The sequence below is a fragment of the Lolium rigidum genome, chromosome 7 (genome assembly GCF_022539505.1).
Source record: "Lolium rigidum isolate FL_2022 chromosome 7, APGP_CSIRO_Lrig_0.1, whole genome shotgun sequence".
Classification (NCBI taxonomy): Eukaryota; Viridiplantae; Streptophyta; class Magnoliopsida; order Poales; family Poaceae; genus Lolium; species Lolium rigidum.
The window spans coordinates 31,758,393-31,782,405 of record NC_061514.1 but is presented as its reverse complement, the minus strand read 5'-3'; the positions used below and the strand labels follow the sequence as shown (position 1 = coordinate 31,782,405).

At 43.7% G+C, this 24,013-nt stretch overlaps 1 protein-coding gene across 1 annotated transcript; it reads left to right on the top strand.

Annotated features, from left to right (window-relative positions):
* The first annotated feature begins 793 nt into the window (after window positions 1-793).
* On the top strand, window positions 794-9,981 carry LOC124671132 (cytochrome P450 89A2-like). Its single transcript, XM_047207555.1, has 5 exons — window positions 794-1,711; window positions 6,934-7,139; window positions 7,236-7,656; window positions 7,808-7,911; window positions 9,763-9,981. Exons 1-5 carry the CDS (start codon window positions 841-843, stop codon window positions 9,979-9,981), a joined length of 1,821 nt encoding a protein of 606 aa, XP_047063511.1. The 5' UTR covers window positions 794-840.
* The last annotated feature ends 14,032 nt before the right edge of the window (window positions 9,982-24,013 follow it).

Here is a 24,013-nt window from a genome sequence, read left to right as displayed (position 1 = left end):
CCTGCTCGCGTAGTATAAAAAAACAAAAAAAAAAGATTCTACGGCCTATGCACCGAACCCACGCTAAGGACTAAAATAGCCTAGACGTGAGGGGGAGTGTTGAATATAAATATAGTGCCTAGCCTCCTTCCATAAGATCGGTCTTTTGGTTAAACTGGCTAGCGCATCAATCCTATATGGTATCAGAGCCAAGAGGTCTTGAGTTAAGATCCTGCTCGCGCAGTATAAAAAATAAAAATAAAAGATTCTGCGGCCTGTGCACTAAACCCACGCTAGGACTAAAATAGCCTAGACGTGAGGGGGGTGTTGAATATAAATATAGTGCCTAGCCTCCTTCCATCAGATCGATCTTTTGGTTAAACTGACTAGCACATCAATTCTATATATCTAAATTCGAATATATTGAGACACTGTACATCGGAATTTAGGCAAATCAGCAATATTTCTTTTTGGGATGGAGAGAGTAATAAATAAAATATGAGCTACCAATAAAAAAGTTATGAACGGACAAAGAGTTAACAACCACTCGCTACACGAGATTCGGATGGTTGGTGCGCTAGCCCTTTCCCCGAAAAATAAGGGATGGTTTGGGGCGCCTAATAATTTATTTATTACCGATCGTTCATATCCTACCGATCGTTCATATCTTCGAGCTTTGCCTTAGCTTACACAAAACCTGGTGCCAATCAAGTACTTTATGCAAGCTCCCCCTTGAACACATATACTAGTGAGGTGCTCTATTAATTGACTCCCTTTGGCCTGCACACTGAGCTGAACAAGTCTACAACTAGTATAGCGCACACAAGTGAAAAAACTAGCTAGCTTCCCTCCCGGCCAACCATGCATGAACTACTCTCCTTCTTGCTGCCCTTGGTGCTAGTCGTCGTCATCGTCATCCTGCTGCATGCGCCACAAGCTCCCAGCAAGGCGCTGCACACCGTCAGGTCTGCTCTAGTTCGGAGGCTATCGCAACCTGTTGTCGTTGTCAGGGACCGCGTGACCGCACACCATCTCCTCGTCCGGGGCAGCGCTGGGGGCTTCTTCTCCGATCGTCCGGCCTCCACCGTGGCCAGCGCCGTCCTCTCACGCCGGCGCTACCACAACCTAAACTCGGCACCCTACGGTCCGCTCTGGCGCGCTATACGCCGCAACATCACCTCCGACGTCCTCCACCCTCTGCGCCTCCACCGCTATGCGTCCGCACGCCGCCGCGCGCTGTTAGGTCTCGTCTCGGACCTTAGCCAGCAGCGCAAGTCCAGACCCAACGGAGTAGTCCTCGCGGCGGAGAGTATTCGCTCGGCCATGTTCGGCCTGCTCGCGAACATGTGTTTCGGCGACGGTGTGGACGAGGATCGCATCCGCGCCATGGCCGACGCCCAGAACGACCTCGTCCAACTCTTTCCCGAGCTGCGTGTCTTCTCCAAGCTGCCAGGCGGCATTGCTAGGATAATGTACCGTGAACGGTGGAACAAGCTAGTTACACTGCGGCAGAAGCAGGAGGAGATGTACCTTCCGCTCATCGACGCCCGTCGCGGCCGGCGCCACCATTCTGGCGAGCCGCCGGCGTATGTGGACACGCTGATTGGCCTCCGGGTTCCAGGCGAGCACAGCCAAGCTTGCTCTGGCGGAAAAGCTCGCACGCGAAGGAGGGTCCTCGAGGACGGGGAACTCGTTGGCATGTGCTCCGAGTTCCTTGGTGCCGGCACAGAATGTTGTGTTAATCTGGATGTGCCTAGTTTACCTGTCACGTTAGTGTTTTATCTGAAACTCTGAAATAATGTAAGGCCAGAGACGTGCTTTGTTCACGTTGCGGCTGTGTCCTAGTCGTAAGGAGAAGTAGTCTCCAGTTCTGTTAGTTCGCTAGAGATGTGCGAGGTGATCGGCCACGATAACGTCCGGGGGATGGCGCGGAACAAACGGATCGTGGGCGAGCAACTCGGACACGTTGTAATCCTTATGAATAAAAGGAGAAAACGGAAAAGACGCAGTTGTTGAGCGCGTCGCAAAAACTCTGTCTCCCGTGTCTGTCTGTCGTGTGTGTTCGTCGTCAGAGGAGAGAAGTTTCAGAGCACCGTTCATTCATTCTTAGAATTAGCCACGAATTCGCGTTGTGTTCCTAGATTAGGACCTGTCATTTGGTATCAGAGCCTTCGGGTTCGGGAGGCGATCTGGTGGCGGTGTTGTTGGTGGCGTGAGGCGAGTCTGGGATGCCGAAGATCGGCGACAAGTCGCCGGGGGCGGCACCGGCTGCTGACGCAGAAGCGAGCGGAGGTGCACTCGTCGTCAGGGCCGCGCCGCGCGGGGGAGTGCCGGTGCACTATCCACAGCTCACCGACACCAATTACGGCGTGTGGTCTGTGAAGATGCGCATCATCATGCGCACCCTCGGCTGCTGGTCTGCCATCGAGGGAAAGGTGGACTACGACCAGGCCAGGGACGAGGACGCGTTCACCGCGCTCTCGCAGTCCCTCCCAGACGCCATGGTCATGGCCATCGCGGAGTACGAAACCGCGGCGGAGGCCTGGGAGGCGATCCGGCGGATGCGCGTCGGGGAGGACCGTGTCAAGAAGGCACGGGTGAAGCAGTTGAAGAGACAGCTCGATCGGATGCAGATGGAGGACGGCGAGACCGTCTCGGTGTTTGGGCAGAGGCTCACCACACTCGTCGCTGAGATCCGCTCGCTAGGTGAGAAGATCGACGATGAATCTGTAATTGACCGTCTGTTCAATGGTGTGCCTGAAAGGTTTGCGGACGTGGTGAACACCATCGAGCAATGGGGCGATCTCAGCACCATGCCAGTGTCTGAAGCCATTGGTAGGCTTGCAGCATATGAGGATGGCCAACGTGGGCGACGTCGCAGTGGAGGCGGCAAGGACGAGCAGTTGATGCTCGTCACCCGTGCGCTGGAACAGTTAATGAAGGGGAAGAAGAGTGTCGACAGTCCAGGGAGTTCAGGAAACTTTGCCGGGAAGAAGGGAGGTGACCGTGGCGATCACGGCGACCGTGGTAAAACCGGCAAGGACGGTGGGAAGCAGAAGAAAAAAGGGAAGTTTGACCTAGCCAAAGTCAGATGCTACAACTGCAATGAGAAAGGGCATTTTCAGTCAAATTGCCCTGAACCGAAGCGGGAGAAAGCAAACTTTGTCCAGAAAGAGGATGATGACCCGGCTTTGCTCATGCTGGAAACCTGCGAACTGACCCAGCCAGGTGACACCCTGACAGAACAAGTGTTTCTGAATGAGGAGAAAGTGGTGCCCAAACTACTGGGAAGCCATGAGGACTCTTGGTACTTAGATACTGGAGCCAGCAACCATATGACCGGGAACCCTGGAAAATTTGCAGAACTGGATAGATCTGTGAATGGGAAGGTGAGGTTTGGAGATGGGTCTGCTGTTGAAATCTGTGGCAGAGGTTCTGTGCTAATGCAGTGCCTCACGGGAGAGCACCGTGTACTTTCTGAAGTTTACTTCATCCCGAGACTGAAAAACAACATCATAAGTCTTGGGCAGTTGGAGGAGAATGGCTGCAAATATGCTGGAGAAGATGGAGTAATGACCTTGTGGGATAGGCAGAGGAATGTGCTTGCTCGGGTGCCCCGTACTCGCAACAGGATGTACATCCTTAAGATTCAGCCAACCGAGCCGGTGTGCCTTCTAGCCCACGCATCGGAGAATGCCTGGCTCTGGCATATGAGATTTGGACACATCAACTTCAGATCGCTACGCACCCTGGCTGCAGAGAACATGGTAGAGGGTATGCCGCACCTCAAGCAAATTGACCAGATTTGTGATGGTTGCATGATAGCCAAACAGCGGAGACTCCCGTTCCCGGCGCAAGCAGCCTACCGTGCGCAGCGACAGCTAGAGCTGTGGCATGGAGACCTTTGTGGTCCAATCTCACCTCCCACACCTGGCGGCAAGCGATATTTCCTGCTGCTAGTTGATGATTTCTCAAGATATATGTGGATCGCTCTGTTGCAAAGCAAGGACGAAGCATTCGATGCTATCAAAAGATTGCAGAAAGCAGCAGAGATAGAGAAGTCTCTGAAACTGAAGGCATTGCGCACAGATAGGGGAGGCGAATTCAATTCAGATGAGTTTGCAGAATACTGTGAGCGGCTGGGCATCAAGCACTTCCGGACTGCGCCATATACTCCACAGCAAAATGGAGTAGTAGAGCGGAGGAACCAGACCGTGGTATCCATGGCACGGAGTTTACTGAAGAGCATGGGAGTACCCTCCAGATTTTGGGGTGAGGCAGTGACAACTGCAGTCTATCTGCTAAATCGAGCTCCAACAAAGAGTGTAAAGGGCGTAACCCCTTACGAAGCCTGGCATGAGAGAAAGCCGTCAGTGCATCATCTGCGCACTTTCGGATGCACAGTACATGTGAAGAAGGTGACTCCAGGTCAATCCAAGCTCTCCGACAGAAGCCAACAAATGGTCTTCATAGGATATGAGGCCGGATCAAAGGCGTATCGCATGTTCGACCCTGAGAGAAGAAAATTGGTTGTGGCACGTGATGTGGTGTTCGAGGAGGACAGGCCATGGGACTGGAGCTCCTTAAGTTCAGTGCAGCCTGAGGACGACACTCCCTTGATCGTTCAATACCCCATGCAGTCTTGGGAAGGGACGACAGGAAACTCTGCCGCGGCGGAGAAAATACCCATACTCCTGCCACCGCAGATAAACCTGAGGAATTCGCTGCCACGGCCGCGCCACGGCAGGGAACAAAAACTCGCCTAAGGGGTGATGGACATCCTATTCCTCTAGCAGTTGATCTGATGTCCTCGCCCGCATCACCAGCGAATGTTGAGGCCACCTCCAGCATCCCATACTCCGAGCCCTCACAAGGACCGCAAGGAAAGCGCATGCTTGCAGATTTATATGAAGAAACCAAGCCTGTGGAGGAGGAGTACAGTGGGCTTTGTCTGTTCGGGCTAGAAGAGCCCTCAAGCCACTTGGAGGCTATTAAAGACTCCTGTTGGAAGAAGGCAATGCAAGAAGAACTAACAGCCATAGAGGAAAATGGGACATGGACTCTTTGTGACCTGCCAAGGGGGCATCGACCGATTGGGTTGAAATGGGTGTTTAAACTCAAAAGGAACCCAAATGGTGAGACTGTCAAGCACAAGGCGAGATTGGTCGCCAAAGGATACGTGCAGCGGCAAGGCATAGACTTTGTAGAGGCCTTTGCCCCGGTCGCCCGTGTAGAGTCTGTACGATTGCTCATCGCGATGGCAGCTCAGTTCTCCTGGAAGATACATCAGATGGATGTGAAGTCTGCTTTCTTAAATGGAGACTTGATCGAAGAGGTGTACGTCAGCCAACCTCCAGGATATGAGGTTGAGAAGCACAGCAGTAAAGTGTACAGATTAAGAAAGGCACTGTATGGTCTCCGTCAGGCCCCAAGAGCGTGGAACTGCAAGCTCGACTCAACCTTGACTGAACTTGGGTTTGAAAAATGCCCCTCCGAATCAGGCTTGTACAGGAAGAAATTGGAAGATACTGTACTAATTGTGGGGGTGTATGTTGATGATCTAGTCATCACTGGAGGAAATAGCCAAGCCATAAGTGATTTCAAGAAACAGATGAAATCAATTTTCAGCATGACAGATCTAGGACTGCTGAGTTACTATCTGGGAATAGAGGTGAAGCAATACGAGGAAGGGATCACCATCTGTCAGTCCGGATATGCAACTCGGATCTTGGAAAAGATGGGCCTGTCAAACTGCAACCCAACGCACACGCCCATGGAGCATAAACTGAAGCTCAGTATAGACAGTCAGGCAGAGGCTATCGATTCCACTGAATATAGAAGCATAGTTGGAAGCCTCAGATATCTTCTGCATACCAGGCCTGACCTCAGCTTCTCTGTTGGATACGTGAGCAGATTCATGGAAAGTCCAACAAAGGATCACATGGCAGCTGTCAAAAATATATTGAGATATGTGAAGGGCACAGTTGGCCTGGGTTGTAGTTTCAGAAGGATGATGGGGCAACCAACACTGTTGGGTTTCTCTGATAGTGATCATGCAGGAGATATAGATGATCGCAAGAGCACTACAGGTGTGCTGTTTTACTTTGGACATTGTCCAGTGTCCTGGGTGTCACAGAAACAAAAGATTGTTGCACAATCATCATGTGAGGCAGAATATGTGGCTGCTGCAGCTGCTGCATGTCAGGGAGTTTGGTTGTCTAGGCTTGTCGGAGAACTGCTGAGATGCGACAGTGTGAAGTTCAAGATCAAGATAGACAACCAATCAGCAATTTCTCTATGCAAAAATCCTGTGTTTCATGATAGGACCAAACACATTGACGTGAGATACCATTTTGCAAGAAGCTGTGTTGAACAAGGCAAACTGGAGGTGGAGCACGTCAGAACTAATGAACAGCATGCTGATATTCTCACGAAGGCACTAGCAAGATTTCGATTCCAAGAGCTCAAGGAGAAGATCGGCATGTGTGTGGTAAACACAGGACATCAAGATTAAAGGGGAGAAATGTTGTGTTAATCTGGATGTGCCTAGTTTACCTGTCACGTTAGTGTTTTATCTGAAACTCTGAAATAATGTAAGGCCAGAGACGTGCTTTGTTCACGTTGCGGCTGTGTCCTAGTCGTAAGGAGAAGTAGTCTCCAGTTCTGTTAGTTCGCTAGAGATGTGCGAGGTGATCGGCCACGATAACGTCCGGGGGATGGCGCGGAACAAACGGATCGTGGGCGAGCAACTCGGACACGTTGTAATCCTTATGAATAAAAGGAGAAAACGGAAAAGACGCAGTTGTTGAGCGCGTCGCAAAAACTCTGTCTCCCGTGTCTGTCTGTCGTGTGTGTTCGTCGTCAGAGGAGAGAAGTTTCAGAGCACCGTTCATTCATTCTTAGAATTAGCCACGAATTCGCGTTGTGTTCCTAGATTAGGACCTGTCACAGAAGCCGTAGCTGCTGAGCTGCAGTGGATCATGGCGCACCTTGTGAAGTGTCCAGACATGCAGGAGGCCGTCCGGAGAGAGATCGACGCTGCTGTGAGCTCTGATGCTGATGAAGTCGCCGAGGAAGTTCTTGGGAAGCTGGAATATCTGAACGCCGTCGTTTTGGAGGCGCTCCGGCTACATCCCACCGTGCCCTCGGTGTTCAGGCAGGTAACTAGACTAGACCACGAACAGCAGCTGCTATTAATTAAACTAATTAATGGGCCTCGCATGTTTAACTTATCTCATCTCTCTTGTGCTGACAAGGTGATGGAACGTGACCACGTCATTGTTGACGGCCGACGTATTCCGGCGGGCACGGTGGTGGTCTTCCCGCCGGGGACTCTAGCGCGAGACAAGACAGCCTGGGCGGAGCCCAATGAGTTCAATCCAGAACGGTTCCTGGCGAGCGGTGGTGGAGAGAAGATGAGCCTCTTGGCCGCGGCAGGGAGCGCAGGGGAGATCACGATGATGCCGTTCGGTGCCGGCCGCCGCATGTGCCCCGGTATGGCCGTTTCGATCCTCCACATGGTGTACTTCATTGCAAACCTCGTGAGGGAGTTCGAGTGGAGGGAGGCGGAAGGGGAGCTCGCCGTGGATCTCAAGCCGCACGTCGGGTTCTTCACTGTCATGAAGCGACCGCTGCGTGCTCACCTTGTCCTTCGTCGGGAGGACGACAAGCAGAGCAGTTAATTAATTCCGTGAGATCTTGTATTAGTACGGTAACCCTAAATAAATTGTAGACGTGACTACAAAGTTGTTAGCCACCTTGTTACCTTACAATGTATGAACATGTACTCCCTCCGTTCTTTTTTAATTGACTCGAATTTACACTACAGGAATCTGCCAAGATGCCGACGGCCTCCAGCCCTCGGCGTATCACCGCCTCGCCCTCGGCATACGCTACGCCGACGGGGGCCCTCGGTGTAGCTCCTCGGGGAAGGTTGGCCTCGGCAGAGCACACGTGGCCCTCGGCGTAGCGCCGCCCGTCGGCGTAGACGGAGAGGGCCGATGGCTGGTCCCACCCGTCGGCGTACTGGCCCTCGGCGTAGCGGGCTAACCGGCACCGTCGGCCGACGGCCGTTGCAGCTACGCCGAGCGCCGCACCGTCGGCGTACGGGGACGCGTGGCGTGGCCTGGTCGACCTTGGCGCTCGATACGCCGAGGGCCGCACCGTCGGCGTACGAGGACGCGTGGCGCCGCCTGGTCGACCCTGGCGCTCGATACGCCGAGGGCCGCACCGTCGGCGTACGAGGACGCGTGGCGCCGCCTGGTCGATCCTGGCGCTGATACGCCGAGCGCCTCACCTTGTACTAAATTTGAGTCAATTAAAAGAGACCGGAGGGAGTAGCAGTGAATTATGGATCCGGCTAGGCAGCATCCAGTGTTGATTAGCGCTACCCAACATCCGGGTGCTGGTTTGCCAAACCCAGTATCCTGGTGCTAGTTACTCCAACCCAACATCCGGGTGCTCATTTGTCTGGCTCAACACCCTGACTATATCTGTAGCACCCTCGATGGTAGAACCACATCAACCACCCCCTCTCTCACACCATCCCTCTCGCCCCAGATTCTTCTTCTGCGAAGAAGAACTCCATCTCTTCTCCCTCCTCCAGATCTCCTTCCTCCTCTAGATCTCCGTGGATCCCGGGATTTGACTGAAAGAGCTGCAACTCCAACACAGGCTCTCCTGCAAAAAAAGGAACCCCAAAAGGTAATCCCTGCTCTCCTCCTATCTATTTCGCCAGCAAACACGTCACAAAAACCCTACCCCATGTAATGTCCAGAGAAAGAAGATGCGTTGATGAACACCTGCACATATATGGCTACGAAATCAACATACAACTTGGTTATGTTCAACAAAGAACTTGAGGGTATTTTTGCTCTAAATCAATCTGTCCCTTAGGAGCCCAACAAATCTAAGATCAACAAACCTACTAGTTGGATAGGAAGTAGGGGAAAAACTTGGACCTGTAAATGACATGACTTTCAGGGGTGACCACCTAGTTTACTTTGTAGATTTCTTGCATGTTATGTAGATACAGGTTGGAAACTAGAAGCAACATGTTGGACAGGTCTAAAATGACAAACTAGAACAAATAGTAGAACAATGTATAGTGTCAGAAGGAGTAGCATACTTGTGGCACATATAAGAGAAAGTTTCATTTTCATATAAAGGTGCATGCTGAGAAACAACAAATAGTAACAGAAACACCATAGTAAGAAACACCATAGTAGGCAGTGCGGTTCGCAAAATTGAAGGATAAAGTTTGGGAAAACCAAACATGGTCTGGAATATAAAACTGCAACTATTCCAGAACACTCCAAAAACAACTATCTTTATTTCCTGGCTTTCAAAACATATAGGCGTAGCGATTCAGCTGGAGAATGATTTTGATTTTCTTGATATGTTGATGCCTCTTGACTTGTTCTTCTTGAATTAACCTGGATAGTTTATTCAATGAATTCAATATCAGTAAACATGCAACCGAATCAGTAATAAAAACTGTCAATTAAATTTGAATGTACATGAACAAAAAGGTGATAAAAAGGCAACTCAATGAATTCAATATACATAGGAAATTATAGGTTTCAACTTAGTTGCTGCTTTGAAACCTGATAGGTTCCAAATTTGACAATGAACATGTTGTGGGTACACCCTAACTAGTGTTCATTACTTATCTTGTACATGCTTAAAACACTAGTAACGCGTATTTAATACCAAACCCATGTATCCTTCATATTTAGAAATTAGTGGGTGAAAGTACTAATATTTTTCTTTTCATGATTCCAGATGTCAGGATTGGATCTGAATGCTAGTCCAACAGAGAATGATGACATTGACAAGGAGCCTCCTTTTTGCACTCAAGCTGCACTAGCGGAGATGGTTGAAGAATCTCCAGACCCAATGGTTGACAACCAAGAATTTGGTGGTGGTTCCAATGACCGCAGTGGTAGAGGCCCACGAAACAATTCAGCATACACGACGTTGGCAACAACAACATCCGCATGACTACAATGCCTACAGAATCTACCACCTATCCAAATTTGGAAGAAGGTGCAATTGACGGAGCTGGCATGCACAAGGAAGTTGCTTCCAGCCCCCAAGAACCATTTCTTGGGATGTGATTTGATAGTGTTGAAGCAGCAAGAGCACATTACAATGCTTATGCAACAAAATTGGATTTCTCTGTGAAGTCTCACACAACACAAAGAAACAGACGTACAAATGAACTTGAGAAGCAACATTTTGTATGCAACAAACTCCGCAAACCTCAAACAGAGGAAGAGTTGCAGAAAGAAAGGATGAATATTATCAAAGACGTGAGCCCAGTTCACATGGGTGAAGAAAATTCAGAAGAAGACAAGATGAGGATGTGAAGCTGAGCCATCAAAGAGAAGTTCTAGCTGATTAGCGGTTAAACACAAGAGGGAAACTATCAGGCAGACAAATTGTCGTGCTAGAATGTTTGTGAAGCTAATAAACAACAAGTGACAGGTGACCTTTTTATTGCAGAGCAGAACCAGCCCATGGTTGATAAGCCATCCCTGACAAAGTACTTGAGATCACACAGGGGTATTCTACCGGATGAGAAAGAGTTCTTAGAGGCCTACACAATTGCAACTTGCAAACAAGTTTGTACTGAAACTTAGATGTTTGTAATTTTCATGTTCCTAAATGTTCAGCATACGAAGAAGTGTTTTCAGAAGTAGAATGCAAGTTAGGCATCCTTGGGAAACCAACTTGGTCAATCATTTTCGGTGTATATGCAATTTCCAGTTTTTGGAGTGTCTAATTCTCATTAGAGGTACCCAACTGTATCATGATTTAAAATCAACGTTTGTGTTTTACTTTTCCAACTTAAGTATGCTTATGGGAATGTTAATTCAACTTGCATAGTTAGATAATTGAACTAGGTTATTATTCAATGTTCCACTTGAGCATTTTGGTGAACACAATTTGTGTTGTTTTTCGAGGCAACTTAAGCATGGCGATGGAACATGTTAAGTATGGTAGTTAGAATGAACTTGCATAATTCATATTACCTGAGTTTGTTCTCCCAACAATAGCATGACTTTCAAAATCAAATTTTGTGTTTTACTTAGTCAACTTAACTATGGTTATGGGCATGTTAATTCAACTTGCATATCTAGGTAAATCAACTTGGTTATTACTCGTTGTTCCACTTGATCATTTTGGTGTACACAAGTTCGGTTGTTTTTCGAGGCAACTTAAGGATGGTGATGAAACAAGTTAGGTATGGTAGTGAAATCAAGTTGCATAATTTTTGGAAGTTGAATTATTTTGGGAAGTGAAAAGCAATGTAGGATCCATTGGAAAAACAACTTAGGTAGTATGAGTTGGCAACATACCTTTGGACGTGCTGAAATTTTTCTATCTCCCATTGAAAATCTACCTGAAAAAAAGAAAGTCTACCATTAGTTGCATGGCCTATGAAAAAGTTGTATTGCTACAAAAAAGTAGATGCCTTGCTATAAGGTATGTTATAACTGTTATAGATAAATTAACATTTTGCACGATTTTTATTTAAATTCACACGGCGCGTGATGAAGGTTATGTCTGAATTTTAAGGTGAATATGATTTGGTACCATATGGCCCTAAAATGATATCAAACTTGAGGTGATAATTCAAGAGCGAAAACAAGGAATATGACAAAAGTGAGACACTTAACTATTTCAACTAGTTGCAGCAGAAAAACCTAGATTTCTTCTATGATTTTTTGTTAGATGATGAGAACATAGTTGAACATATATTTTGGGTTGATAGTGTGTCGAGGAAAGCTTATGAAGAAGCATACTATGATTGTGTGTCTTTTGACACAACTTTCTGCACAAATCGCTTCAGCATGCCTTTTGCCCCCTTGATTGGGATAAAAATACATGGACAGTCATTCATGTTGGGTTGTGGTTTGCTTTGAGATGAAAAATAGGAAAGCTTCGTGTGGCCTTTTCACACTTTCCTGAAAGCAATGCATGGCAAGAAGCCGTAAAAAAGACACCCCGTCAAGACGATCCCTCGATAGGTGCCAACAGCTGGTTAATCTAACGAAAGAAATTCATACCCTATTATTACAGGAGGGATTTTAATTTGTTACGATTTTCTTATGAAAAGAGTAAGGGCGGATTTGAAAATCATTGCACTTTCTTGTTCAATGTTGTCATTGATAGCTTGGATCTTCGAGAGGTTAACATGGTCGGGAGACAATTTACCTAGGCGAATAGTCTACATGAGCCTAATTTTCAGAAGTTGGATCGTGTCCTTACGGATTCTAACTGGGAATCTAAATACCCAGTGGGCTCTGTACGGGTAATCCTACGAGTTGAGGCTTTGTCGGATCATGCTCCCACTCTGATCTCCACTGGATTGCATAGATTCGCGAGTATATGTTCGTTCAAGTTTTAACGTGGATGGCTGCATAGGGATGTGTTTGTAGACTTAGTGCAAACGGTGTGGGGGAAGCCCGTTGCTGGCCAGACTCCCATCCAAAGATGGAATAATAAATTACGTGTCACGCGTAGATTCCTGGATGGATGGGTGAGACACATGACTGGGTAGCTAAAAAGGAGAATCTCGGCCTATCATCCACTATTGATAATTTAGAGGCAATCGCGAAGGTGAGACCATTAACAACACAAGAAATTAAACTGAAAGGTCAATCAAATGCAAAGCTAGCGGGCCGTAAAGAGGAACTCAAATGGTACCAACGATCTAAAGCTCAATTCATGTCAGAAGCAATGGGGGAATACGAGATATTTTCATAGTGTCGTAAATGGCAGATATAGGTAGAAACTCATTCATTCTCTTACACAGGATGAGGGTACAACCGTACAATCAAAGGACATGAGGAGCTTAAGCCATACATTACAAGTTATTATGAAGGTTTGTTTGGGGATCCCGTGGGGAATAATCTATCGATGGATAAATCCGGGATTGACGACATTTCTCAGGTTTCACATGAGGTAAGTGTGCCCCCCTACTCTGAGGATGAGTTTAATAAGTCTATTTTCCAAATGGAACATAAGAAAGCCCTAGGTACGGATGGTTTCCTAGCAGAGTTCTATCAGAACTTCTGGCAGATCATCAAAGCAGATCGCATGGAGCTTTTCTCCATGCAACATGTGGTTCAGCTGGAGCTTTTTCGTATTAACTTTGGTGAAATATTAAGAAAAGATTCAGCGATTGATACGTCTCAAACGTATCTATAATTTTTGATGCTCCATGCTTGTTTTACACCAATTCATATATGATTTTCTTACACTTTGTTGCACTTTTACATGATTTCCGACACTAACCTATTAACAAGATGCCACAGTGCCAGTCCCTGTAAGTTGTACAGGAAATATACTCGAAATTGGAGAAAATAAAAGCCGAAGTCAATATTTTACCGAAACGAAGACGAAGTTCGAAAGGTGGTCGAAGAGGCGCAGCAAGGCGCCCAAACCACCCCTAGGCGCGGCCTAGACCTGGCCTGCGCCTAGGGTAGGTCTGGGGCCACCAGGCGCCCACCGGCCTCGCCCTTCCGCCTATATAAAGCCTTCGACGAGAAAATCATGAATATGCCAGCCTCCGTCCATGAAAAGTTCCGTCGTCGCCGTCATCATCCAGACGAGTTTCGGGGGTCAGAAGTTCCTGCTCCGGCACCCTGCCGGGACGGGAATTGACCCCAAAGCCATCTCCATCGACTCCACCGCCTCCACTTCGACTCCATGACGGTTCGTGAGTAGTTCCTCCTGGACTACAGGTTCTCGGCTGTAGCTAGTTGGTACTCTCTCCCATGTACTTCAATACAATGATCTCATGAGCTGCCTTACATGATTGAGATCCCATGTGATGTAATTGATGTTGTGTTTGTTGGGATCCAATAAATTATGGAATTGTGACCAGATTGTTCATCATATTATCATACTATTGTTATTTAAGCTCTTGCATGCTCTCCGGTACATGTAGTTACCTTGATCAAGTAGTTGACTGTATCTCCAAGAGGGAGTATTTATGCTCGATAGTGGGTTCATGCCTCTAGTTTTCTGGGAGAGCGACGTTTAACTTCTAAGATTGTAGATGTGCTATTGCTACAAGGGAGAAAACAACAATGTTTTATCCGAGGGTCACTCTATTGTTTACTTTACACACATTGTTTAATGTGATAGTCTTTTGTTTGTTACTTAATACTGAAAGGGGTTCGGACGATAACCTGAAGGTGGATTATTAGTCATAGACGTAGTTGGATTACGGTCGATGTATTATGTTGTAATTCCCAATTAAATACTACAATAACCTTTATCTATCATAGCATGCATTGTCATGCCCTCACAATTATCAATTGCCCAACTGTAATTTGTTCACCCAACACATGGTATTTGGAGGGTTATCACTAGTGTAGATAGCTGGGAACCCCGGTCCTTCTGTCATCATCATTGCTCTAAAGTCAACTCCGCACTGGAATACTTTCTGGTGCCATCTCCTATGTGCTACTGCTATTGTGTTAGTATTGCCATTGCTCTCATATTACTGCTGCTTTCACATCATCCCTGTTACTAGTGCTTTTCGAGGTGTAGCTGAATTGAGAACTCCGTTGTTAAGGCTTATAAGTATCCTTTACCTCCCCTTGTTTCGAATCAATAAATTTGGGTTTTATTTCCCTCGAAGACTGTTGCGATCCCCTATACTTATGGGTCATCAAGACTATTTTATGGCGCCATTGTCGGGGAGGAATAGCTCTACTCATAAGTTCACCTGGGGAGTACACTTCACCTGTGTCTCTCTGTTTTTATTTTATTTTGTCTTGCCTAGTTTATTTTTGCTTAGTTTATTTCGGTTTAGTTGTGTTTTGTTTAGTTTACTTTTGTCTAGTCTATTTTTGTCTTGTTTTATTTTTCTTATATACCTGAAAATCCATAAAAAATGAAAAACCAAAAATCTAAAAAACTGTTGTTATGGAAGAACCCGCTAGACCCTCTATGGAACATTTTATGATGTATAGAGAATCATATAAGGGAAAAGTCATGAGAGCCGTGTTAAAAAAGTTGCATCTAATTGCTAATTTTTTTTCTTAAATGTCATGATATAAATTGTTGCTCTGAACAGGATACTAAACATCTTAAATTCCAATGTGGCTTTAGTAAAGAAGTTTTAATTGTGAACTATCATTGGAATAACTATATTCATCTTGGGTTTGAAGAAGTAGAACAATTTGTCTTATTTATGGGAGCTTTTGAAATAGAATCCTTCATGTCTAAAAATTATGAAACCTGTGTTGCTTGTAAAAACCTTAAAAAATATGTCTCTTCTATCCTTGATTATTGCATAAAAAAATTCAGCAATAATTGTTATATCATTGATTATAAATAGAGACTCAGTAATGCATAAGAATGTATCCACAGTTTGCAGGAACTTGAGAAAGAAGAAATAGCTGAACCCGAAAGTTCATTAGATGAAAAAGAGGAGGAGAGTGATGAACAAAAGGAGGAAGAATGGATTAGCTTCACATGCATACCTTCTAATAAGAGTAACTCTTTATCCCTTACACTATTTGATTGTCCCCCATGCTTACCAAAGGAGGATGAATGTTATGTTCCTATGGATTCTCTTGAAATGTCTACTATGGGTAAAACTTGTGAGAACAATTATGTTCCTGTTATCTATGATAATCCATGCTATCTTGATAAATCTTATGATAGTCCTTTATTTGTGCCTAACTTCGAAATGCATGGTACTAAAGAGTTTTGCTTGGAAAGTGTTTATGATAAAGCTCTAGATGATGGTCCTATATTGGTTGATAATGTTAATTGTACTACTATTGAAAATGAGATTGGAGGGGTCTTGTCTTTATCTTGTAGGCCCATACCTCTTGAGAATGACGAGTCATCTTGTTATAAAATTGTTAAAAGCGGGTTCGAATGTTTTAATCCCACTATTTTTGAGCTTGATAAAAAATATGTGTTTGTACATCAAGAAAAGAATGCTTTATTTGATAGTTATATTGCTGATTTTATTCATGAGGCTACTGAAAATCATTATGAGAGAGGAAAATATGGTTGTAGAAGTCTTCATGGTAATAAAACACCTCTCTATATGCTGAAAATTTTGAAGTTACTCTTGTTTTATCTGACTACGCTTGTCACTTTGTTCTTTGAGAATTTATTTGTGTACAAGATTCCTATGCATAGGAAGTGAGTTAGACTTAAATGTGTTTCATATTTTCTTCTTGATGCTCTCTTTTTCTTAAATTCACATTTCTTATGTGAGCATCTTCTCAAATTATTGTACCTAGCTAAAAGGCATTAAAGAAAAGCGCTTATGGGAGACAACCCATTGTTTTATTTCTGTAATTTTACTTTTATGTTGAGTCTTGGAAGTTATTACCTCTGTAATAACCTCTCCTTATCATTTTTATTTCGTTTTTGTGCCAAGAATAAGAAAGTAAAATTTGGGGAAGTTGCTGTCCCGAAAACAGATTTTGTGTTGTCACCATAAAAAAATCGTATAAATAGCCATAGCGGAATTTTGATCTGCCAACTTTTTTGCATATGCCTCAGGTTATTATCTAACTTTCGTTAGTTGAACACTTTTCAAGCTGAACAACATAATATTTTCGGAAAAATCGATCTTTACTTGATGTTCTGTTTTGCCGGATTTCTATCACCATTTGCATTTGCCTCTAGATCCTTTTCATATTTTTTGAGTTCTTTTGAGAGAAGGATCTTTTTAAATAAATTGCTACAGTAGCTAAATATTTTAATGGATATTTGATTTATGTTAGAACTGAACCAAGTGGATTTGTTATTTTTATTATACTAATGCTGCTAATGAGAATTGTGTGAAGTTTTGTATGAAGGAAGTTTTCAAGTGTAGGGAGAGAAGAATGACGTGATGAGATGAAGGGTGGACAAAAGCTCAATGTTGGGGATTTCCATGTCACCCCAAGAATATCCAAGAGGTACAAGCGTCAAATCTTGGGGATGCCCAAGGCATCCCCTTCTTCATCGACAAAGTATCAGGTCATCTCTCAAGACGCTATATTTTTATTGCTTCATATGATATGTGTTGTTCTTGGAGCATCTTTATTTGTGTTTTTAGTTTTCTTTTCTTTTATTTCTGTAGTATATGGTTAGACCCCAACATATTTGTTTTGGGGAGAGATACACTCCGTTTTCATTGCATAGAACGCTCTAGTTTTAACTCTTATTGTTTTGCGAGTGTTATAGTTTGCTAGTACTGCGTTTAGCTCTTGTTCTTTCACTTGAGTTATGTTCAGAGCTAGTTGGTATTCTTTATTTAGGTATGATTAGCTCTCTGGTCCATATTGGTTTTCATCTCTGAGAGCTATTTCAAATAAGTTGATTGGTGTTGGAGACGAGTAAAATGTTTCGTGCTTATAGTGATGCAAAAAGGGAGCTTGTTTAGACTGTGGCATAGAATTTGGCATGTCATGTTCGATGTTATTTTAATCATATGCTTAGTAACTATGGTTGTATCATGACTTATCTCAAATATCTCAGAGTGCTTAATGCACCATTGAAAGAATCATGTGTTATTTCCATCACACAAAAGCATAGTATTGTTGTATTCTCCTTTAATGATGTTATTGGGTCGACTTGGCACATGCTTACACCATGTTATGACTAAAAACCACTCACCCAAAGCCTCTATGATCATTTAGTTTTTGACTTTTAATATCACTTTATGCTTTGATTAATAATGTTTTGTCGCTATGCATGATAATGGCCATTATTACTCTCTTAGTTGGTCGCTCCCAGTCTTTTGCTAGCCTTCGCCTGTACTGAGTATGAGCTCTACTCGTGCATCCAACCACCAAAAACCAAAGTTGCCAATTTTGTCCACCATAACTACCTATATGTGGTATTTCACCACCACTCCAAAGTAAATTGCTTGTGTGCTACCTTTAAACCTTCAAAATTACTACCTGTTTTGTGTCTTGTTTTAGCTCATGAGGAAGTATTGAATGTTTTATTGTCTTTTCATGAATTTACACCTTGACTAAGCATGGATGTGCTGAAGTCCCTTAATATTTCAAAAAGAGCAAGGCAACTGGGTGCGCATCCCAAACAAAATATAAATAAACAAGAACAAATAAATGCTCTGCATATTATGTACTGGAGAGATCCTAAATAATGGTGTGCAATGGAGAACTATATGGGAGCCTCTCTTGAGGTCACTATATGAAAGGATGATAGATTCTTTGATACCATTCATTGACATAGACATGCATACCTCTCAAAATACATTTTCAACACCTATGTTTTATGCAAAATAAAAAGCTCTAGCACATCAGTGATCCCTGCTTCCCTCTGCGCAGGTCTTTCTTTTACTTTTATGTCGAGTCTTCATATTCTTACTTTATGCACCACTAAGAGGGCATAGTTGTCATTATGAGTATAATGTGCATAGTCCCAAAATTTATTATTGATTCATTCATGATTATGACTATTGCTTGTTCTCAAATTATTTGTATCTAGTCACCCCTTAAACTTTAAAGGTGTCGGCATTTGTGTTTTGCTACTCCATAAAGGACAAACTGAATACCACTTTGCTATGTTTTTGCTATGCCCATAAACAAACAGTTGCTTTCAGTGCATTATTATTCATGATCTTTTATTTGAGTTAGTTCTCATGTTATAACATATAGTTGCTAAGCTCTGTAGTTGGAATAATATCGATCATGCCTATGTTTAGAGTACTTTGATCTTAGCTCACAATACTTTTAGAATAACTTGATCAAGATTGTGTTGGCTTCATGTCACCTCAAAAAAATATTTTTGTTATCACTTACCTACTCGAGGATGAGCAGGAGTTAAGCTTGGGGATGCTTGATACGCCTCAAACACATCTATAATTTTTTATGCTCCATGCTTGTTTTACACCAATTCATATGATTTGCTTACACTTCGTTGCACTTTTACATGATTTTCGGAACTAACCTATTAACAAGATGCCACAGTGTCAGTTCCATGTTTTCTGCTGTTTTTGTATTTCAGAAAAATTGTACAGGAAATATTCTAGGAATTGGACAAAACAAATGCCGAAGTTAATATTTTACCGAAACGAAGACGAAGTCCGAAGGGGGTTCGAAGAGGCACATCAGGGCGCCCAAACCACCCCTAGGCGTGGCCTAGACCTGGACCACGCCTAGGGTAGGTCTGGGGCCACCAGGCGCCCACCGACCTCACTCTTCTGCCTATATAAAGCATTCGACGAGAAAACCCTGAATATACCAGTCTCCGTCCACTAAAAGTTCCATCGCCACTGTCATCATCCAGAAGAGTTTCGGGGGTCAGAAGTTCCAGCTCCGGCACCATGCCGGGACGGGGATTGACCCCCGGAGCCATCTCCATCGACTCCACCTCCTCCACTTTGACTCCATGATGGTTCGTGAGTAGTTCCCCCTGGACTACGGGTTCTCGGCTGTAGCTAGTTGGTACTCTCTCTCCCATGTACTTCAGTACAATGATCTCAGGAGCTGTCGTACATGATTGAGATCCATATGATGTAATTGGTGTTGTGTTTGTTAGGATCCGATAAATTGTGGAATTGTGATCAGATTGTTCATCATATTATCATACTATTGTTATTTAAGATCTTGCATGTTCTCCGGTACTTGTAGTTACCTTGATCAAGTAGTTGCATGTATCTCCAAGAGGGAGTATCTATACTCGATAGTGGGTTCATACCTCTAGTTTTCTGGGAGAGTGACATTTAACTTCTAAGATTGTAGATGTGCTATTGCTACTAGGGAGAAAACAACAATGTTTTATCCGAGGATAATTCTACGGTTTACTTTACACATATTGCTTAATGTGATAGTCTGTTGCTTGCAACTTAATACTGAAAGGGGTTCAGATGATAACCTGAAGATGGATTATTAGTCATAGACGCAGTTGGATTACGGTCTATGTATAATGTTGTAATGCCCAATTAAAGACTACAATAACCTTTATAGCCCTCACAATTATCAATTGTCCAACTGTAATTTGTTCACCCAACACATGTTATTTGGAGAGATACCACTAGTGTAGATAGCTGGGAACCCCGGTCCTTCTGATATCATCAATGCTCTAAAGTCAACTCCGCACTGGAATACTTTCTGGTGCCATCTCCTCTGTGCTACTGCTGCTGTGTTAGTATTGCCATTGTTCTCATATTAATGCTGCTTTCACATCACCCTTGTTACTAGTGTTTTTCCAGGTGCATCTGAATTGACAACTCCGTTGTTAAGGCTTATAAGTATGAGAGAATTCCTTATTTGGCCCTGTCTGAAGTTTGCCTTCCTTTTTTGGTCCTGGCAAATTTTTTCTTCCTTTCATGATCCACAAAGTTTGGTTGGTTCCTTATTTGGCCCTCTAGTACAATTTAAGCACTAAGATGACCATTTTGCCCCTGCAGCAATATGTGACAAAATTGCACTAAAAAACTGTGATATACTAGTTGGTTTGTTAAAAAAAAAAAGCAACCCCCACTGTGGCACCAGCGCACCATTTTGCCCCTGCTGCAATTTATTTCGAAAAATCTCAAATTTATTCTAGAAATTACTCTAATTTTTTTTTGTATTTCCACAACTCCAAAAAATTTGATATTAAATAGGCACAAATATACAGACAATCCGCATGCACGTCAGAAATTTCAGCCCGAAATACATTGTATTTTGGAAGATACCAAAAAGACAAATTTCTAACAGACTATACGTACACTATACGCCTATATAATGTCAGACTTTTGTTTTTTTTCACAGCCTGAAATAAAACGTGTTTGTGCCCGAAACATTACACGTACATCTCAATCATATACATGTATTTCTGGAATAAATTTTAGATTTTTATGAAACTCAAAAATTTGCTAGCATATTATAGCATGGGCAAAATGATCATCTTAGTGCTTAAATTGTACTAGAAGGCCAAATAAGGAACCAACCAAACTTTATGGGTCATAAAAGGAAGAAAAAATTTACCAGGGCTAAAAAAGGAAGGCAAATTTCAGCCAAGGCCAAATAAGGAATTCTCTCTATAAGTATTCTTTACCTCCCCTTATATCGAATCAATAAATTTGGTTTTTTACTTCCATCGAAGACTGTTGCAATCCCCTATACTTGTGGGTCTACAGCGGTACAGACCCATATGTCTCCTAAATGTTTGTTTTAATATTTTACAAAAGCTGCTAGCAGTTAGGCTGAATTCAGTCTTTGATCATGTGGTTCCTACTCAGACGGCTTTTATGCAAGGAATATATATCCTAGATGTCTTTTTCACCTTGCATGAAATGATACATGAGTTGCATTGTAAAAAGATGAATGTCGTAATCCTAAAAATCGACTTTCAAAAATCCTATCAAAAAGTTAAATGGTATTTCCTTGAGTAAGCACTCTGGATGAAAGGTTTTTCAATAGAGTGGCGCGCTCTAATAAATAAATTTGTTTTTGGAGGAAGTGTCTCCATCAATGTCAATGATGACGTGATGCCCACAAGTATAGGGGATCACTGAAATCTTCTATGGGTAGTATTACCCAAATTTATAGTTCGACTCAAGGGAAACACAGGAATACCAATAAGACCTTAGCAATTGAGACTCTTGATCACTTCTGTATATCAATAAACCCACAAAGCAAGTGGTGATTTTATAGCAGTTGATTCAAAGTAGTAAAAGCAAACAATAAATAAAAGCACCAGATTTCCAGTTTTCATCGGTAGAAGTAATGTGAAACTTTCAGTGGCTCAAAGCGTAGGCATGAGGCAGCAATGGGGTAATGTATGGATGATATTGATCATGTAATGTAATCCAACTAACATAGCACTCATCTGTAATTCAGTTGTTGTAAGGGTACATTGCCCCTAAGTGTGTTTTTGGTAATTAATGAAAATCCTCTATGGACTAATGTTTTCATTGTGTTTATATGAAGGAATATTCCAGAGGTATTTCTTGAAGTCCATATGATGCATTCACGTGTGGATTCCATGAAGATTGATATGTATACCTTTGATATTGGCATCAAGATCATCAATTTGAAGAGATACAAAGTATCTTGCCATGGGCATGCATCAATTGTATGATCTCATATAGCTCATGTGAGGATGGCATCAAGTATGGATGTTATAAAGGTTGAGAAGGGAAAGTTCAAGATGAGCATATCGAAGATATCATACTTGAAGATTGTCATCCATTTGGTGATAATGGACATGTGAAGATGATCCTCAATGAAGCTATCCAATCATGGTGTATGGGGGAGCATTTGTGAGTCTTCACGAAGCAACAATGATCAAGTGAGGCATTCCGGCTTGAGTGGATCTTGAAGCGTTGTCATCAAGATCAAGCAAGATGCACAAGGCAAAGGTATAGTCTTGCTAGGTTTTCCTTTTACCGGTCTCAAGGTGTTTGTTGGAGATCGGGTTATAGGGTAGATAGCCGCACTATCAAGAGGGGTTGTCGGTTGGGTAACTTGGTCACATCATCTTAGGGAGCTCAATCCTTTGCATACTTTGCATCCCTAGATTTTTTTTGCTTCTTGGTGTTTCTCTGTGTGAGGTTCTTGAGCTTGTTGCTAGCTTTTCAACAAGCCCAAGTTCATCGAAAGAGGAATCCGCATGCATCTTCTATTGCATTTTCGAGTTTCGACGTTTTTACCGTTTCCTGACGTTGGGAGACTGACTCTTTTAAATCATCAAAAAATATTCTTTGAGGAGTCTCAATATTTCTTCGTTATCTTTCCAAAAAAATTGTTTCATCTCAATCGGAGTTCAGGAACTTTGTCAAATTTAAGTTCTTTCGAGAAAACTGCGTTTGAGGGGTTCTAGCGATTTCGGCGCTGAAACCGGTGGTGCCGGCTCTCCTGCCGGAATATCTCAGCGAGCCAAAATGGTTCCGGTTTCGCCGGAAAACATTCCAGTGTACACTGTTCCGGCAAAACTGGTGTTGTTCCCGTGAGCCGGTCTCGTTCCGGCGAGGGGACCGTTGTGCCGGTTTCAGAACCGGTCCAGCCTCGTTTGTTGGAGATTTTCGGTGGTGGTTTTGGTCAGCCGGTTTGCTCGCCGGATCATTCCGGCGTGTGAACCAGCGTTGCCGGTTTTACCACCGATATAGGTCGCAGGAATTCCCCAAACGGCTAGTTCCCCCCCTTGGAGTGTAAATAGTCCTTCCTCCTTGAGGAGGCAAGGTCAACTACACTATTTCTCTCTCTCTCTCCTACTCCATTTGTTGAACCTCAAAAGCTTGCTTCCTCTCTATCCCTTTCATGATTCTTGCATCTTCTTGAGGGATTTGATACAGGAGATCTAGATCTACAATGTCCACAAATCAATTCCTCCTATAAGTGAGGGGAAATCTTGGGATCTAGATCTTGGAGTCATTTGTTGATTTCCTCCGTTGTTCTTCCTCTCAAGTTCCTCCATAGAATTTGTTGCTTTGGTGGAATTGGAGTGTGAAGGATTTGACCACCTTTGGTGTTCTTGCTTTTCATCCTTGCATAAGTGTTGAGCTCTCCATTGCTTTTGCATGCTTACGTAAGTGTTGGTGCTCCGGTGATCTCTTCAAGCAAGATTGTGAAGAGGCTCGGGCTTCTCCTTCGTGGAGCTTGTGAAGTGGTTGCGGAGCTTGCCATCTTCGGAGTGAATGAAAAGCTAGCCATAAGGGAAAGGCCTTTGTCCTTCGTGGTATTGGCTTGGAGAAGAAGGTGAGCCTTCGCGGCATTTGTGAGACCTTCATGTTAGCCCGCATCTCTCCAACATGACGTACCTCACCTTGTGTGGGGTGACACGGGAATACATCTTCGTCTCCGCATGCATCGATTATCTCTATACCCGAGGTTACTTTCCTTCTGATAGCCATCGTGCTTGATGTACTTCTAGGAATCTATCAATTGTGTTACATATATCTTGTGCCAATATTGATTAGCTTGAGTTGTTGTTGTTGCACTTAATTGAGCCTAGCATATTTAGGTTTTGTGCTTGTAAAATAAACGTTAGTTTAATTCCGTATTCTTACAAGCTAAATCCGTAATGGTTTTTAAAACGCCTATTC

Coding starts and splice junctions, on each gene's coding strand:
- LOC124671132 (XM_047207555.1), top strand. CDS start 841: ATGCATGAACTACTCTCCTTCTTGCTGCCCTTGGTGCTAGTCGTCGTC. Junction 1,712..6,933: donor CCTTGGTGCCGGCACAGAAT/GTTGTGTTAATC, acceptor CTGTCACAGAAG/CCGTAGCTGCTGAGCTGCAG. Junction 7,912..9,762: donor GGTGTAGCTCCTCGGGGAAG/GTTGGCCTCGGC, acceptor TCATGATTCCAG/ATGTCAGGATTGGATCTGAA.